This window comes from Fulmarus glacialis, unplaced genomic scaffold, assembly GCF_000690835.1.
Source record: "Fulmarus glacialis isolate BGI_N327 unplaced genomic scaffold, ASM69083v1 scaffold3466, whole genome shotgun sequence".
Taxonomy (NCBI): Eukaryota; Metazoa; Chordata; class Aves; order Procellariiformes; family Procellariidae; genus Fulmarus; species Fulmarus glacialis.
The window spans coordinates 34,780-50,836 of record NW_009217343.1 but is presented as its reverse complement, the minus strand read 5'-3'; the positions used below and the strand labels follow the sequence as shown (position 1 = coordinate 50,836).

Genomic DNA, 16,057 nt, shown 5'->3' with positions numbered 1-16,057 from the left:
TCATATCTTTTGCAGAGTTAAAACAAAACCCAACTAGTGTTTTCCTCTTGAGCTTGCATCACTGTCACAACATTTTGCAATTTCAGGGCTTAGTTAACTGATTAAACTTATCACCATGCCCTCCCTACACTGCATGTACACTGGAGTCTGACAGGCACTTCCAGTTGCTGCTCCTATCTGCCAGGCTATCTCATGGCATCTTCTGAAAAGCATTTTCACCTCTCTCCTGGCAGCTGAACCCCCTTGCAGCTGTTCCTGTGGTCACCCAGGAACACCAGTGCCTGGTGCTCTTCACCCTCTTCTGTGGCTGGGGTTCACTGCCACACTGCTTGCCTGCCAAAGGCTACTTGTTCTGTGGCTACTCTTAACAATGGTATAATGTTAGTGACTGTGCTGTGCTCAACTATCCACCACAGGCCAACTATAAATAAATGGTAGTCTTGAAAGAGATGGTGGTTACAATGATCTGCAGGCCTTTGTTCCCAGAATACATCACATCCCACAAAGTCCTTTGATTAAAGCCTCATAACTTTGGCAGACAGGGAAGTGTAAGACAGACTGGCCAAAATGCAATTACATCTCACACTGACAACACTGTCCTGAAGATATGGAGTGGAATTGAGCAGAGATCTGTAATGCTAAGGGATGAGGATGCCAAGACAGAAGCTGGTAACTTCTTAGTTACATTAGGATAGACTTTTGCCATTTTGGGTAGACCATGAGGGAGGTCAGGGAAGGAAAGTAGGGGTAGCCTGTGACGTAAGGGTGGAGACTATCACTGAAGCTAGTAGAAAAACAATAACAAAACCTATTTGACGTGGTTTTTTCCTTCTCAGGGTTTGACTGGAGCCTTCACTTTAAGTGGGAGCAGATTCCTATAGAGCAGAAGATGTCCAGAACAGACCCAACTCAGTCTATAAGGTAGCTGTCTCTGGTGGACTGTGTACAGTCCTCCAAATGCCTTTCCTAAGCCTTCACCTGTGTGGCAAGGAGCGCACAGGGACTGCCTTGCTGAGGACAAAATGCCACAGTGTTCACTTGATGACGACAAACTCTTCATGTTATTTTCTGAATGCTTTGAGGTCTATACCCGAATTCTGAGAGTATTACTCCCTGAATATTGTAAGAATAGCAATTATATACTATCATAGGCTTGTAGGCATGCCGCCTCTAGAAGCCACCTCTTCTTCTATATGTTTTTGTGGTCTCACTCAACACTCTGAATGCCTCAGAAATCCCTTTGGGGATTTTTAATTACCTCCATCTTCCAGGTGAAGAATTAAGGAATGAAGCAGCTAAACAGTCACCCAGGAAGTATGAAGCAGACCTGGGAACTGAATCTTGCCTACTAATTTGGGCACAGAATTATCCTCCCCTCCTAAATATGCGTGTCCATGGACAAAACAGACTCTTGGCTGGAACAGTTATTGCCAACCTTGCTGCTGTGTACATGGCTCTGAGGAATGTAGAATGTGACAAATCCTGATATAAAAAGTCATAGTGCTTGTCTGTATAGGCAGACAGCTCCCTGTTTGTAACATAAAAGTATCATTCAATTCCTCTGTGTAATTTGTGAGCCTCTGTTTTGTACTCCAGAATCAACCAGCTTGCTAGCAGAGCAGTACATTCAGCAAAGTCTCTCACGCCCTGTCTACTTGGTGAACACAGTCATCAGACATTGCCCCTGTCATTCCTTCACACTGTGCGTATTTGTATAAATGCAAAAGACACAGAATTACTCATGTAATAGTGCTTGCAGGACCATCTAATGAAGGCAGGAGGATGATCTAGTGAGGGGGATCTCAGAAACCTGCTGCAGGTTCACGTCCCAACTCTACTATTTTTCTCTTTTAAATGAGATACAATATTTGTCAGGCCTGGACAAATTGTCCCCCCTCTAAAATGACAATGGTGGTGCTACATATACATGTGATTATTTTGTATGGGCTTGTGTTTTCTTTTCCAGAACCCCTGTCATAGCAGGAGGCATCTTTGTCATCGACAAGTCCTGGTTTAATCACCTGGGAAAATATGATACTCAAATGGACATCTGGGGAGGAGAAAATTTTGGTAAGTTTAGGGTGTTTCAGGGGAATGACACACTAACGCAGATCTTCGTCGCCTGCCAGAACTCTCCTTTTGAGAGATCTGATCTGCACATCGATGTAAGGCTAGGGACATGGTCAGGTAATCCCCATGTCGGTCAGAATTGTATTGCTGTCAGCTTTGTGCAAAGTAAACGGAGGCTTTTTGCAATCAGGGCTATCACTCTCTTACAGGCATATGCACTATTATGCTTCCACAGTACAAGTAAGAAAGAGGAACCTCCTGATACTTAAATTGTTGCTTGGTTTTTGGGGAGTATTCCTCCAGTCCTTCGCATGACAGTCTGTGTTGCCCCAGCTCTGAAGTGGACAGTCACTCCTACACTCTCCTCTTATACCTGTTCCTCCTTCCCAGATAAGTCTGAGTTGCTCTCCCAGCTTGATAGGTCAGAAGGATGTTTTTCCTAATAAAACAAGCCTCTTTGTAAGTGGAATTTGGGTACAGATAGATTCAGAATGCAAACATTTAGAAGCAAACTAGGGCATCACAAACATCTGAGGAATTCGGAGGCCCAGGGTAGTCTGTCCATTCAAGTCCATTCAAGTGCTGTTATCTTATAGGGCTTGGTGCTGAAACCCATCTCCTTGCACTTAATGGTGGCACAGATATTCCAGGCACTCTCTTTGCCCTGTGTGAAGGGATGCTGCGACGACGTCACCAGGTGTTAATGACAAAAGGAAGAAGAGTATTGAAAAGAGGTTCACAGAGACCTCAGGTATGCGGGGCATTCATTTAGAAATTACGCAGGTGGAGCTGAAGAGATAAAAGCCTTACTCTGTTTTGCAGTCAACTTAAATAGACTTTTCTGTAGCTAATGCTGCCAAAAAATTATTCTGTTTCTACAGTTTCCATAAATGTCACAGATTTGTAAATAAATCCCTTTAAAGAAGAATTTATATGGTGTTTTCTAGCACCTGGAGAACCAATTAGAAAGAAAGAAATAGTCAGGAAGAGGAAACTTTTGTTTCTCTGAACACAGCTGGGAGAGCTGCCTCTTTCTGAAATGCTCTGTGAAACCACGAAATAATATTTTTGGCTGATAACAGAATATCAAGGTACCACTTTTTTAATATGAGCACTAATAACGAGTGCTTGCGTTCTCTGTTTTCTGAGTTTTCTGAGTTTTCTGATATTCATGATATTAAAAAGATATTAAATGGGGCTTGCATTGGGATCTCAGCTGTGCTAGTAGCATCAGCTAAGCACTGTAGGCAGAAGTAACTGGCAGCCTTTACCCAGGCATAAAGATCCCCTCTCCTGTGTTCCTCAGACCCCTCTGCACAGCCAAACCCAGCTCCCTGCTGTCACTAGCCCTGCTCCAGCTGCAGAGCCAGCCACTTGGCCATCCTGCCAGCCCCTGAGCTGCAACTGTGTAAAAGCTGTAAAGATGGAGAAAGAATATTTCTTTAGGCTTTTGGTTGTCTGCTTGTGCCCACCTGGGAGTCCACTGTTGTTGTTTGGTGCGTATGTAAGTAGCTTGATGCTAAGCAGAGCTCTCTGCCACAAGTGGCAGTAAATTACTTACACACCCACGGCCCTTCTTGCATGTAGAACTGATCAAAACCTCCACAGAATTGCTTCATTCTCCTTCAAATTGCTCTTGTAAAGCCTGGCAGTGGCTGGGCCAGGCTATGTGGGACTGAGCCAGGTGTACAGGGCTTGCCAGTTTTGCCTTGTTGTGTGGTTTCCCTGTAAATTCGTTGCCTCCCATCACTTGTCTCTTATCCTGCATCTCCACTCTTCACTTAAGAGGGCAAAGCTAAGTGCACAATGCTGTGTTTAATGGGGCCTGTCCCTGAGCCACGTTGCCACACCACCACTCTGATGATGGCAATGGGAAGGTATTTTAAAAACAAAACAAACTACTTTTCTTTTTCAAAGCTAACTTTTGTTCACCTCTTCAGCATAATGTGAGGCAACAGATCAACCAGTGGCTTCTACATCGAGCCTGTTGCTGTTGCATGGCAGAGGGGTCGAAACCAACCTGTATTTGACAACAAAAAGTATTAATTTTCCTTGAAGTATTCAAAATGGTTAGTTTACCCTCTTAAAAAAAGTTTTCCATACTTAACTGAAAATTAGATTTTGTGATCAAGGAAAAATGTTGGTAATGTTCTGAAACACTGTTTTTACTACAAATTACAATTTTGAGGGGAAAGGAACTGTTTGGATAAGGTCACCATTTGCAGGTGAGGTGGGAGAGTGGTTCTGACTAATTTGGGTGGGTGAGGTGGGCCATTCCCTGCCCACAAAGGCCATTTTTAATAAACTCCTTCTTTGAAACTTTTTTCCTGTGAGGAAACAGGATAAGAGAATGTATGGGAAGGGCACAGAGCCGGACAAGTTCAACGCACACAGCAGGTACACAGAAATGATCAGGCAGCAGTTACCAGCAGCCTAAATAGCCTTCCAGCTGGATGTGAGCTGGTAACCCCCTTTTTTTCCCCTGTGATGGGGAAAAGCCACAGTGATTAAGTCATTTAAAACACATCTAGGTCACATCCTGGAAAATATACAGCAAAAAGTTCTCCTATGCTTTCCATCAGAAGATGGATGAAAGTCCTTAATAAGCTATGTTTGATCTCCATTTTTTCTTCTGTGTCCAAAATCTGCATTCTTTTGCCCCTTCTTTAAAGAGTTCTGTCATTTACAAACTGGACATGAAGTCTGTCTGTGTGCCTAAGATATCAATATGGCATGAGAAATCCTCTCTTGGGAAATGGACATCACTTTAAGTTACACATGGTAGATGATTGAGAGTTTTGGTTTTGTTATAGGCCAGAGTGAGTCAGAACCTCATTCCAGGAGAGCAAATGCCAGCTGGACACACCACCAGACAGAAACTTATGTCTTGGCCTTTTCTGTGTTTTTAAAGCCCTTCTTCTTCAAAGCTGGAACTCCCTGTTGAAAAGAGACTGAAAATAATAAATTCTAGGAAAGAGTCAGGGAGAGACAAGAGCTAGTAAGAAATATCACAAAATACAGTCTAATAAAATGTTTTTTTACTTAGAAGCTAGATTAAATACATCATCTTCCCCACCCAAAACACACTCTTTGAAAAACCTTTCCCAGGAGCTAGAGAGGAAAGCTATGGAGAAAGATGAAAGTTGGGAAGATGTTAGTGTGTGTACATGCTTTGAAACAGCCATTAGATCTGGATACGTAATTTCTTTTTAATTTCTAAACATCAGAGCCCCATAATTCAGGCATTACTGGAGGGAGATCCCAACTGAGTACAGTTTTTGAAGTAATCAGTCTATAATCTGAAGCTCTTTCGGTAAGGACTACCAAACTACACAGCTAATTTTCATTTTCCTTCTTCCTTCTCTTCTCATTGCCACATGAAATGCAAGTGGAAAACGCCTCCAGTGTGGCAGTGATTAAACTTGCGAGGACAGACCCGTAAGCTTGAGCGAGGTCACATCTCTTCTGTGACGCAAAAAAGCGCCTGTACATCAAAGCTCCATGTTCTTCTAATCCTTTAACAAAATGTTGAATTTAGCTTCAAGACCAACTGGATTTCTTCAAGTATCAGAGTTCTCTCCATATTTTTATAGTCACACTATTAGACTGATTTCTGCTCTCAGTAGCTCCCCCAGCAGAGGCAACTGGTGACAAACTGTAACCCAGTCATCTACTTTTTTTTTTTTTTTTTTAAATTAACATAGCCAAGCAGAACAACAACACCAAGGTATTGTAGGATGGATAACATGGAGGTATGAGGGAGAAGACTCTGCTCTAAATATTGACTCACTTCCTGTGCCCTCATCTTGTTCTCTTCTTTCTCCTTGTCTCCTAAACTCCCTTTCTTCCTCACATAATTGGCTTTACACAGTGAATTCTTCTTTTTTTCTTCCATCTATGTGCAGGGCTGGAGAGTTACAGAAGTCCAAAATAAGGTGGGTGTGGGGGTGATCTCAGTCTGTTGCCAAGTGCCATCCTGAAGGCCTGACAGCAACCACAAGGATCTGGTGAAAGGGAAAGGTGTGTCACTGAAATGCTCGGGGGACCAAAGAGAGGAGTGGGACTGGAGAAGGCTAGAAAGTCTCTGAGCCACAAGGGTTGCCTCCATTTTAACAAAGGGAGGACAGTTTTTCCACTCTTACTGTGGCATTGCTTTTCCTGGTTTTGCTGTTGCAGGCAATACATCTAGAGCAGAGGGGCAAGGTTTTCAGGCACACTGCTGCAGCTGCCTTTCTTGGAAATGCTGCCGATCTGCCTGCAGCTATATGACTCTTGGGGTCTCTTCCAGAGCTCTCTTTCCGAGTGTGGATGTGCGGTGGCAGCTTGGAGATCGTTCCCTGCAGTCGAGTGGGACATGTGTTCAGGAAGCGCCATCCCTATGACTTCCCTGAGGGCAATGCACTGACTTACATCAAGTAGGTGTTGGGTAGTTCCTGGTAGCAGCCAGGTCACCTTGATGTTGGGCATGTCTAAATAAGCCTGAATTCTTTGTTGTCTTTCTGCCTGATGACAGAGGAGAACAGCTTGTGGCTGAGCATCTGTTCTCAAGGAAAGGATGAGTTGCTGTTTTCTGTGAACAAAACCTGTTTCCTTCTCTGTTGTTTGTATTAGTGCGTCTTGTTCTTCCTCAGTCTGCAATGGAGGGAGGGAGCAGTACCCCAGAGAGAGACCCTGGCCATTTGTGGATACTGCCCTATGACACGTGCCTGTGTATCAGCAGTCCTTAGTCATCTCTGTTGTCTCTGAGCTGCTTTTGAGTCCAGAGATCCTACTGAGCTGTATGTGCTCTGAGACAAGCCCTAAGGACAACTTCCACTGCAGGACAGATGGGAAGAGAAAAAAGATGAGACAAAGTTCTTCACAATGAGAGTGGTTAAGCACTGGCGCAGGGCCCCAGAGAGGTGATGAAATCTCCATCCTTGGAGATTTCAAAACTCAACCAGACAAGACCCTGAACAACATGACCTAACCTGAAGCTGCTTTGGGCAGGAGGTTGGACCAGGTGATACCTAGAGGTGCTTTCCAAGCTGAATTATTCCATGGCATTATTCTAATCTGGGGAAAGGGGTACTGTAAAGCAGGGTGATGGTGACAGTCAGTCCAGGTGTCTCTGCAGGGGGAGCATCTGTGAAAAAATCATGGTAAACTATGGCTGTTAAAATTTTAACTTCTGAACTGAAGCATCCTTGCAAGGCTTTGTAGACTTAACACATTCTATCTATATCCATCCGTGCTGCCCACTGTGTTTCACGTTTGGGACTGTCCCTCACTCCCTCCTGGCAGACAGGCCTTGGGTCTGCCCACCCAGTGCCTGCTCACTGGGAGGGCAGGTTCTCCAGCAGCACTCAGCAAAACATCTCCTCATCTCCATGTAGGAACACCAAGCGTACAGCAGAGGTGTGGATGGATGAATACAAGCAGTACTACTATGAGGCCCGGCCATCTGCCATTGGGAAGTCGTTTGGAAGGTAAGCTGCCCCCAGACCTCAGTAGGAGGGCTCTGGTAAGCCCCTTGCTAGCAAGAAATAGTTTTTGGATCTTCTCTGGGGCTAAGTGTGGGAAACAGAGATGCGCTGAATGGCTGGCTTGCCAGTGACGTTGCAGCTTGAGTGCCTGGCTAACAAGGTTTACTTCTAATTCACTTTATTTTTCTCCCAGTAACCCTGCATAAATCATTTGTTAGCAGAAGGCCAAAGGGATCTGTAATGAAATTAAAAGGCCGGATAGAAGGGATCTGTAATGAAATTAAAAGGCCGGACATTTTAAGTGGATAGATAAGAATATTTTCTAACACAGCATGCAGCTGGTCTGGAAAGTGAGCTACGCCGTTACTAGAGCTTGATCCAAAGTTCCTGTGTGGATGCAGAATCCTGGAGCAAGCACGGCTAGCTGGCACATGGGGCAGGTTGCACTTGGTGCACTCCCCTCTTTCCTGATGAGTGGATGGGTGATTTGCCTGGTTTGTAGGGCAGGAGAGAACATGGCCAACGGTGAGACATCTCATTTAGAAACAGTCTGGTTGTAACTCGTCTCCAATACCTGCTGAGCCCACTTCTGTGCAGAATTGTGCTCCTTACAGCACCTTTGCTAAAGCTGTCTCCAGGCCACATAGGATTCGCTGTTATGGGCTTAAGTGTTCTTTGTTGTCATGAATGGGTGGTTTTAAGGCCACGTAAAGAATCACTGGCAAAGGTATGGGCAAAGGGTGATTTTAATAGAAATTTATAGAAACGTGACTTAACAGAATTTGATGGCAAGGTTCACTCTATTACTTATTACGTGGATTAAGTTTACAGGACTGTGTTGGAATGATTTGTACAGAGATTGAGGATAAAAGGGTAAGGGGGGATCCTCCTGTTGAGTCACGAGATTCAGAAAAGATCCGACTGGACCCAATCTTAGTCTCAGACTTCGACAATGGTTTGTGTCTAATACAAAAAGGGGATAAGAAAATCCTCCTTTGAGTCACGAGGTTCAGAGTAGACCCCTTTGCTTTCTAAACCCCTTCTCAGAGAAGAGCCTAGGTGCAGCTGGATCTACCCTTAGTCTCAGACCTGGGCAACGATTTATGACTAAAGGGTTAAGGTTTTTAGCAGCAACTTAGAGTCTTACAATGCTTAAACATTGATCAATTTGACAGCTGCACAAAGAATTAGTCAAGTTGCTACAAATACTACAAAGATCAAAACAACTTAACTACAGGTTATACTTGTTAGTAACTATAGATAAGTGCGCAAAAAGATCTAGATCAATCAATACATATGTAACTACAGATTATAACTGTACGGATAAGCATGCAAAAAGATCTAGATCAATCAGTACATATATAACTACAGATTATAGCTGTACTGATAAGTGCGCAAAAAGATCTAGAACAATCAATACATATATATATATATATGCATATGGATATGGTACCAAAGCTAAATGAAAGGCCTAGAGTTAGTTAATTTATAAAGGTATACCTGTTAAAAATTCCCCTTGAGTACTGTGAAATACTCACGTTAAATGCTTTGGCATTTCCCAGTGGGTGAAGATTTGATGCCCCGAGGAGCGTCTCAGCCCAAAATCTCGGTGATCCTCCGAGTATCGCAAATTCGAGTTTGCGGACTCTGAGAAGCATCCCACTCGGAGATTCTGGATGCAGCCCGCTGTGGTCCAGGAGAGCTCAAAGGGTCTCACTCGGTACCGCTGTTTATAGGTTTGCAAGATGATTGGCCTTAGTCATCAGTAAATTTCCATTTTTGCTACTATCCGAGGTGGTCCAGGGTAGTAATTATGGTATTGTTTCACAGTAACAATGGTATTGTTCCACTTGAGCTATGATCTAGGTAGGGAATGCTTCAGAGCCGTCAGAGATGACGAATTATCTCTTGTTTCTGTTCCCTATCTTGATCACGTAGCTAGTATCCCTGGTACGATCAGTGTTGTGCCCCACCTTAGCCCTGCAAGAGTGCTTGGTACGGCCAAGGGACGCTTAACCGCCCAACTCATACACAATGGCTAAAGCTTAACAGAAGGTTCTGAGGTCGTATCGCAGCCCCGAGGGAAAGGGGGTGGGGGAGGGATGCACCACCACATTTGTGACCCAGAAATCAGTGATGGACACCGAAACCTGGGATGAGGGGAGAGCTTGCTCTCTGTGCTAACAAACCCCTGTAACTCCCAAATAAACGTAAAAAATCCCAGGAGTGGTGTATATCTGAGAGTATATCTGCGGGTTATATCTGCCTGTGAACAAGTGACTATTGTTGTATCAGCTTAAGGACTTGGCAGATGTTGTTGTATCTCAAATGTGTAGCTACATGCACTGGGTAATGATGCATCTCCAGCTTATTTGATGACAAGCAGGTTTGGTCTGACCCACACGCACTTTTTTGTTGTACATCATGCTTTATTATCATATCATTACATATTTTTGTACAAATAGCTTTGCCTACCTAATTTATCTGTCTTTGAGCTGACTGCAGCAGCTGGGCTGGGGCCAAATAGCAAGTAACCCTGCTGCTTGTGAAGGAAACTGGACTATTGTATATTGGACATGGATATATTGCTAATGTGTTTTAGGGCCAAAGTCTACAGTTCTTGTTCACACAGACTTCCTAGTGGCTTTACTGGCAGCATTGGCTGAATAAGAGCTGGAACAGAGCTGTAGGATTTGATTTCAGACAATTTCTTGACCTGTAGTAACAGCCCTGTGAACCTGCATTAAATCTAAATTTTAGAATGTAAATGCCTCTGACACCATCACTGTCAACTGGGCCTAAAATGGACCCTCCTTCCCCACAATTTTGATGTGAATATAGGATCTAAGTACATTCTCCTGAGGTATGGGCAGTTCAGTGGCCCCTGTGGGTTGAGGATGGCAAAGAGCATGGGTACAGCTGAAAGTCCTTCCCAACAGACAAATGTAGTAGTATAGCTTGAAAAGGAGAGTCCCTAGTGTCACTGCTCAGTAGGACTGCTTGAGGGAAGTCCTCTTCTTCAGCCAGCTAAAGCCAAGCAAATCAGCAGTGGGAGGACTGCTGCAGCAGACAGTTACCAGGATACTGAGTTAATTTCCCCTTATACTCCTCCCATTTCCCAAAACTGCCTAAGAACAAATAATTATGTTCTTTAGGTCTGAAACCCAACCTGAGCCTGGAGCTGCTGCCGTGTTCCCTCACCTCTAGCACACACAGATTAACTGTTTGTATATACCTGAGCAAGAACACTTTCTAGGCCTTTTCAGGAGCTGATGGTTGTGCAAGTTTCATGGTTCTACAGTAGGCAGAAATGCTTTCATGGTCCTACAGTAGTTTTTCTGCAATGTATTATTTAACACTGTAGGACTAGGGTGCTGCCATCGTTCTGAGCCAAAGGAAGTGCAAGAATTGGTCTCTGAAGGTGTTTATGTCTTTCTTTTCTATATCCTGCCACTTGCCTCTCTCCTCCTTTTCACCTCAGGTCACTGCTAGTGCTCTGAACCCAGCAACAACTAGGTGGGAGAATGAGTAAGGGGGAAAAGTCATATAGTCTCCCTCAAACCTCCTGTCTGATCTTCATTGTTCCCCTCCCTCCTGTTCACTACCTTATCCTCAACAACCTGCCTGTGTTTCCAGTGTTGCAGACCGAGTGGAGCAGCGACGCAAACTGAACTGTAAATCCTTCCAGTGGTATCTGGAGAACGTCTACCCTGAGCTCAAGTGAGTCAGTTCTCCATTTGTAGAAATCTCTGAAGGATCTGGGAGGTGGGTCACAAAGAGAAACTGAGACTTGGTGGCAGCGGGCAAAAGACAGACTTGTGCTTGGAAAAGGTTTTCCTCTGCTCTTCTTTTTGGTGAGGAACCTCCTGTGATTTCCTGGCTTGTATCATCACAACAACTCTGCAAAAGGTTTGTTGCTCCTGCCTCTGGGAGCCCTCTGCTCTGCCCCATACAGCTGTCCCTCAGAGATGTGCAACAGTGGTGTTTTCAGAGGTGCGGGGTGTAGACAAGTGCCAGAGCACTACATCCCTCTGCACGTTGGATGGTCTGCCTGGAGGTAGCTGAGCCAAGTAGAGCTGGACAGCCTCAGTGCAGAGGTGTGGATGGTTCAGAGAAAGCCTCGGTGAATGCCAGAGCCAGCTGTGCCTGTGGCTTTCCCTGCTCTGGGTCAGGACGCAGGAGTGCTGTGGCATTGCTCTGCTGGCAGGTAGCCTGGGTAGAGCTCTGTTGTTAGCACCTCCTAGCTAACACACCCTGGCAACACATCTTTACATCTCAGTCAAGCAAAGTCTGTAGCTAACATGGGTCGAGGCTAAAACATCCAGCTGTAGTCTGTCCTTGACAGATCTTTCCTGTATTGCTACCAATGAGACAGTGAATATGTGCTAGCGCTGGTGGGAAGACTCCGGAAAAGGGGGAGGAAGAAGCAGGATAAATCAGTGTGGGTATGGCTTTTTACTGGCAATAGCCTCTTTCAGAAGAGACATCACACTGAAACGCTTGGGGTGCACCTAAAGCACCTTATGCCTTCTGAAACAAAAGGGTACCAGCCCTCTGACCAAGTTCTCCATTGACTTTTGCCTCCTCCAGGCATTTCCAGTGGATAGCTAGCATGATATTGTTCATTTTCTGTCAAATAAAGGGGACTATGTTTCAGTAAGGGGCCAGTTATGCCCTTCTAAATGTGTGTGTGCTTTGGACATTTCTGAAGTGCCATGCACCTGTCATTTTACTTCAAGGGTTCCTGAAAAGGAGCTGATTCCAGGAATAATTAAACAAGGAGGAAACTGCCTGGAGTCTCGGGCACAGGATACCACAGGGAATATGTTGGCTGGCATTGGAATCTGTAAAGGAACAGTGAACAATCCACCTGTCACTCAGGTAAGGCAGGCTTCAGTTTGGTGCTTTGCTCCTGCTTCTGCCCTTTTTATTACCAGTGAATGGAAAAGGCATCTCTGGCCTTGGTGGGTTTGTACAGAGGTGAATGAAGGAAGAATTTGGCCCTGTTAATGATTTTAATAGTAAGCAGAAAAAGAAGCTGTGCCCATCTCTCAGAGCTCTGTTGGCTCAACAGACCCAGCAGTCAGGCATACAGTGGGAAGGTTTTCATCACTCAAAGGCAACAGGTAGCGCTTGAATGCTCAGGGGCGTGACTCGTCTGTGCAGTAGGCGTGTGTGTGACCAGGGTTTGAGTCATGTAGCTCTTCCCACTCAGACCGTTGCTTGGGTGTGCTCTGCTTCATCGTCCAACCCATGTCGGTCCTGGGGTGTGCTTGGCTAGTACCCTGGCACATGGGCAAGAGATTTTCCCAGGATCAGAAGCATTCCTTGGTCTGCCCATTCAGCTGTAGTTGCAGATGGCTTGAATTGTGCTGTTTTACAGATGCGTTTCAGTATAAAGCCCAAATAGAGTTTAAATAGCCAAGACCCCAGCTGCAGTAATTTGGTGCAGCTCTCCTAACTGCAGTGGAGCTGTGCTGGTTTATACCAGCTGAGGATCTGCACTCAGCCTCTTCTTTTATGCCTGAAAGCAGCAGGGAAGCAGCTTGAGAAAGTTAAGGGTCACAGTAGGATATTTTATGCCAGAAAATACATATTCACATCTGTTAACTGTTGGAAACCAGTTTGCAGCCAGCGTTCAACATGCCATTTAATCTGACTCATTGTTCCATGTCATTACCGCTTGAAATCTCTGAAACTTATTGCATTTTGTATTTCTTCCTTGGGGAAAGTATAATAATAATAGTTGATTGGGTTGGGTATCCATCTAGTGAGAGAAAGGAAAATGAAGTGGCTTGTGCTTTATGTGCGCGGTGATATATGTTAGCCCATGGATATGCTTGCATGTGTTTTGCTTCACTTGACAATCTATAGGTCCCAGATACCTGTTACAGAACATGTCTGCTATGTAAAATATGCAAAAGCAGTTGCATGTCATGTAAATCAGGGGTCAGGGTCCTCCCTGCTTTGTAGGTCTAAATCTGTAAAGCTGCAGAGCAGGGAGTTGCATGGGATCCAAGGTTAATCAGGCAGCTCAGATGGTCAGAGGAGCCAGCTGCAGGCTTTGAAATAGTCATGATATACCAAGCCTGAGCATAAACTTCTGATCAGGTGAAGACCATGCTGCCATGGTCTTCCCAGGAAGCCTTTGGTAAGAATTGAACAAAGGATATAGGTTTTTGAAATACCGGATAGAAAAAACTCTTTCTCCCTCACCTGATCATCATTATGATCCTAATGGAACCTTTCTTTTTCTTATGCCAAAGGAGTGGGTATTCAGTGACCCTCTAATTAGACAGCAGGACAAGTGTCTTTCCATTACCTCCTTTTCTACTGGCTCTCAAATCACACTGGAAGCCTGCAATCAAAAAGACGGCAGACAGGTAGGTAACTGTGCACCTGTTTTTAATCCCTCCATTGCCACATACCAGTGTTCCTACATCAGTGCAGCCTGCAGGGGCAAACCTAGTACTATCAAAGTGTACAAAAGTCCCTTCCGTCTTTTGCCTCTCCCCCTCTGGTGTGTTTCATCAGTTCGGATGTATGAGATTGCCCGCAACCAAAGCGGGGAGCACAGACCACGCTAGTGTGTGGGTGTCCCTCAGCAATGTGGTTAGCTCCAGCTCAGTAGCACCCTGACCTCGCTCCTTGGATACATCTATGTTTAGCTGGATTGGGGCATGGGTGGAGCATCAGAGAGGGGTAGATAAGCAACAAATGCTTTGAGATACCCAAAGGAAGGGCAGTGTGTGCTATCATTTGTTTACTTATTTAGAAGCGAGAGAACTGTGTTCTTTGTGCTCTTTGGACATGTGAACAGACCTTTAAAACCGAGTGTGTGCAACTCATTTGAGAAACACCGACTGACATAAAGCACCGTATGTTCCACCCAAACTGCTCCCTGAGGAAAAATACACAGCAGCAGTGTTCCCAACAAAATGCAGTGTTCCCAACAAAATGCAGCTCTGTGACTCTTATGCTGTTTCCAAGATGTGCATCCCTGATCTGTCAGGACACATAAGTCATTTTGCCTTACAGCACAAGGTAAGAGACGGCCTCTGCAGTGGTCAGGGTGCCCTCACAGAGATGTGATGTGCCTTTTTATCAGAACTGGGCAAAACACAACAGGTGACAACGCAGCACTGGCAGACAGTGGACTGGGCTTGTTTCATCCCTAGTTCCTGTGCTTCCCTCTACGCCAAGACAGAACACATTTTCTGTCATCTAAGGCTATGCTGGCTCTGTGTTTTCTGACACATCTATTGTTTTGATAGCCCAAAGGTAGGAGACAGCTCAGCTTGCTATCAGTCCTCAGCAGCATCCTCTTTTGTTAGTACTTTTTAATGCTATACAAATCTCTGAATTTAGTTCTTCCTGAAAGAAAGCACTGAAATCCAGTCTTGCCCATTTATGGAAAGCCTGTGTAGACTTTCCTCTGGAGGGTTGGTTAATGCAGAAATGTCTTGAAGAGTTGTCACTGTGGATACACTGGGAAAACTCTTGAGTTCGGATTAGCCTTGCAAGGATATCCCAGGTGGGCTGTGTTTGCCTGCTCCTTTTTCTTGTGGGTAATCAGTCACCCCCTTGCTGTGTAATTAGGTCACTTAGCTTCCCCTTAGGTGCCTTGCAGCATTTTCCTCGCTTGCAGCAGAGAGGACTCTAGCAGCTGCCAAAATCAGCTGTCTTTCCCTGCCTCCCCTGTCATGGAAGGACAAGGGTACCCTGAAGGGGGGTGGAGTGCAAGCCCTATTAGCCAGAAGAGAGATTAATCCACACTAACACAAGCAGGGTCATTCTGCTGCTAGAATAGGATTTATTGAGCCTTGATGTGTTGATTATATACAGGCTCATTATAAAGACATGCACACACCCCGAAGGATGTAAGCTGTTGTTTTCCATTACCTTATGTGAACAAACTGCACTTAAATCAAGGACTTGACCTGGCAGATGATTTAGCCAACTGACTGTAAGCAAGGATTTTGTTTAAGCATTTCAAATAATTAGAGACTGATTTGAATCACAGCTGCCATTCCAAACCACCTTGTGGCTGAAGGGGTGAGGTGGGGATGAGGTGGGAGAAGTGCATTTGAATTTTTAACCTAATTTGGGTTGAAATGCTCTGAAATGTGAGTTTTTTGCAAGTCCCAAAGTCCCATTTCAGATTTCTACTTATAAAGCCAGTTCTACTTGCAATGCTCAAGTTTGTTGTGTTCTTGGGGAATGTTGTTATGGTCCCCTGCTTCCATAAACACAACAGTAATTGTTGTGAATACTGACATTGGATTTTAAATAGCTCAAAGTCAGTCATCTTTGCAAACCATCCCATTCTCTCTCCTCCTTTTCTTTTCTAGAGGGGCCACCTGCATCTAATGCAATGTTTTCTGCTTACTTTGGGAACTGACTCTTTCTCTGCCAGGTCCTAGCTAGAGTGGAAAGTGAAGCTAACAACTTTTATGGGGGTCATCTGAGAGTGTATGTCTGGGCTAACAAGGCATGTTTCTGGCAACAGAGAGCCAAGACAG

General features: G+C 44.7%; 1 protein-coding gene across 1 annotated transcript in view; it reads left to right on the top strand.

The window, feature by feature from the left end:
- GALNT16 (polypeptide N-acetylgalactosaminyltransferase 16) overlaps positions 1-16,057 on the top strand; it is a 37,620-nt gene that overhangs the window by 16,429 nt on the left and 5,134 nt on the right. The window contains exons 7-13 of the mRNA XM_009579616.1: positions 837-921; positions 1,967-2,070; positions 6,359-6,485; positions 7,446-7,538; positions 11,172-11,255; positions 12,275-12,416; positions 13,802-13,918. Coding sequence (XP_009577911.1) covers positions 837-921; positions 1,967-2,070; positions 6,359-6,485; positions 7,446-7,538; positions 11,172-11,255; positions 12,275-12,416; positions 13,802-13,918 — 752 coding nt within the window. The remainder of the gene's footprint in view (positions 1-836; positions 922-1,966; positions 2,071-6,358; positions 6,486-7,445; positions 7,539-11,171; positions 11,256-12,274; positions 12,417-13,801; positions 13,919-16,057) is intronic.